Source organism: Buceros rhinoceros, unplaced genomic scaffold (genome assembly GCF_000710305.1).
Source record: "Buceros rhinoceros silvestris isolate BGI_N320 unplaced genomic scaffold, ASM71030v1 scaffold13859, whole genome shotgun sequence".
Classification (NCBI taxonomy): domain Eukaryota; kingdom Metazoa; phylum Chordata; class Aves; order Bucerotiformes; family Bucerotidae; genus Buceros; species Buceros rhinoceros.
Genome location: NW_010431007.1, coordinates 3,971 through 6,337, shown reverse-complemented (window position 1 = coordinate 6,337; position 2,367 = coordinate 3,971). Strand labels below are relative to the sequence as shown.

At 55.7% G+C, this 2,367-nt stretch overlaps 1 protein-coding gene across 1 annotated transcript in view; it reads left to right on the top strand.

Annotated features, from left to right (window-relative positions):
• LOC104499713 (butyrophilin-like protein 2) overlaps positions 1-1,452 on the top strand; it is a gene marked incomplete at both ends in the record, with an annotated part of 2,394 nt that extends 942 nt beyond the window's left edge. Inside the window, 2 exons of the mRNA XM_010143260.1 lie at positions 185-532; positions 1,102-1,452. Coding sequence (XP_010141562.1) covers positions 185-532; positions 1,102-1,452 — 699 coding nt within the window. The remainder of the gene's footprint in view (positions 1-184; positions 533-1,101) is intronic.
• Between the last annotated feature and the right edge of the window lie 915 nt (positions 1,453-2,367).

The following is a 2,367-nucleotide window of genomic DNA, read 5'->3' as shown; positions in this document are numbered from 1 at the left end:
GGAGCGTCTCTGCGAGCAAACACAGCCAATGGCATCCGGGCTTGTCCCAGCACTGGTGTGGCCAGCAGGAGCAGGGCAGAGATGCAGCGATGGTCCCCTTGGACTGGGGGCACTAGGGAGGCCACACCTCGAGTGCTCGGTCCAGTTTTGGGTGCATCAATCCGCCTCCTCGGTGTCTCCACAGCTCCGTTCAGAAGCCTGCCTTTGAGTTCCCCTGTTATCGGCGTCACCGGCAGGGACATTCTCCTGCCCTGCCTGTTCTCCACGGACCTCACCAGGAACTTCGTGGTGCAGTGGAGGTCACTTCACTCCTCAGAATTAATCCACGAGGTGGTCTGCAAGGGGAGGAGCAGGACAGAAATACGAGGTCAGAGGTATAAGGGCCGAACGGAACTGTCTTCTCCTGAACTAAACTATGGGAACCTGTCTCTGGCCCTCAAAAACCTCTCGTATGCCGACAAGGGACACTATGTCTGCAGCCTGGACACCAAGGGCTGGCACAACGAAATGGTGGTGGAGCTGGAGGTGACAGGTCAGTGAGACGTTTTCTGAGTTCACGCGAAATGAGCGTGGGACCCTTGAAGGACCAGACGCGAGGCAAACGACACAAGAACCGTTCGAAAAAAGAATTCGTTCAGTATTGGTATGGGACATGAAGGCCCTTCAGGGCCTCCAAGGCATCCCCAGAGGCTGACGGTTGCTACCATCAGCAGTGGGACTTGATGATCTTAAAGGTCTCTTCCAGCCAAAATAATTCTGTGATTCTGTGATCAGGGTGCAGTCTTGTGTGTTTTTCCTCTCGATCCTTTACTTAGCAGTATAGATACGCTCATAAATAGTTGCTGAATTACTTCATTCTAGTGGACTATATGTGGGATATAAACAGGCAAATGTTGCTTTAAAGTCGGGTCCGCCGCGTCTCACCACGGAGCTCGGTGGGTCTGTCCCTTTCTGAGCCGCTCATGGGCCCTCATCAGACACCGCCAAAGGCCACAGCCCAGAAGCCTCCAGCTTTTGGAGGTCACCTAGGGAACTGAGTCCTCTCCCCGACTGAGAGAGCCCCCCCGAGCACTTCCTCTAAGTGTCGGCGTCTTCCAACAGGTCAGTTCCACCTCCGTCCTCCCAACAATCCAATCATCAGCTTCATTGGGGAAGACGTCGTTCTGCCATGCCAGCTGTCGCTCACAACTTTTCCCAGCAGCATCACGGTTCGGTGGGCGGCTCTGCTGCCCCAGAGGATGCCGGAGGAGGTCTCCTGTAACGAAGCGGTCAGACGGGGCTGGCAGGAGGAGCGAAGCTGGGGAGACACGGAGCTCTTCCTCAACCAGTGGAGCACGGGCAACTTCTCCCTGAAGCTGGAGAATGTCCAGCTCCCTGACAAAGGGAAATATGTCTGCAGCGTGACAGCAGGACAATGGCACGATGAGGTAGCGGTTGAACTGGAAGTAGCGGGTGAGTGTCACCTCCTCTTCGGTGAGGGTTGGTAGAGAGGCCCACGGCTGGTGGGGGGGCAGTGGGAGGAAAATTCAACAGGGAAAAAGGATCCCTCAGAGAAGCTGGTGGTGGAGTTGGCCACTTTAAGACAGCGTGTTGCTACAAGGTGGCTGGGAGGACGATCACCTGCTCATTCAGGATGGTGGTATTGACATGGAGGAGGAGGAAGGGCTAAGCATCTAACTATCCGTAGCAGTCCCGTAGTAAGAACCTGCCCATGGGCAGCTTCCACCAACCAGCTGTCAGGAATCGCACATGTAGTTAAACAACCTCGTTACCAGAAGGTTTGTACTTTCCAAAGAGGACTGCCAATGGCATTTGAAATATTTACACCTAGGCCGCTTTTGCACCACTGAAGAAACCACTGGATCATCACTTCCGCATCCCAAACCCAGCGCTGCCCAAAAACGTGAGCTGGATGTTGTATCATAATCATGGAATGATCAGGCTGTCCCTGGCTTCTCCCAGCACTGGTGTGGCCAGCAGGAGCAGGGCAGGGATCGTCCTCCTGTACTGGGGGCACTGGTGAGGCCACACTTTGAATCTTGGGTTCAGTTTGGGCCCCTCACTCAATGTCACAGGAGGACATTGAGGGGCTGGAGCGTGTCCAGAGAAGGGGCTAGAGAACACGGGCAAGGGTCTGGAGAACATCTGAGGGACTTGGTGGGGGTTGAGCCTGGGGACCAGGAGGCTCCAGGGAGACCTTCTGGCTCTGACAACTCCCTGACAGGAGGGTGCAGCGAGGGGGAGTCGGTCTCTGCTCCCCAGGACCAGAGGAACTGGCCTCCAGTTGCTCCAGGGGAGGTTGAGGTTGTCCCTGAGGAACCATTTCTTGGTTCCCTGTTGGGGTTGTGCAGGGCTGTCGGAGGCTGG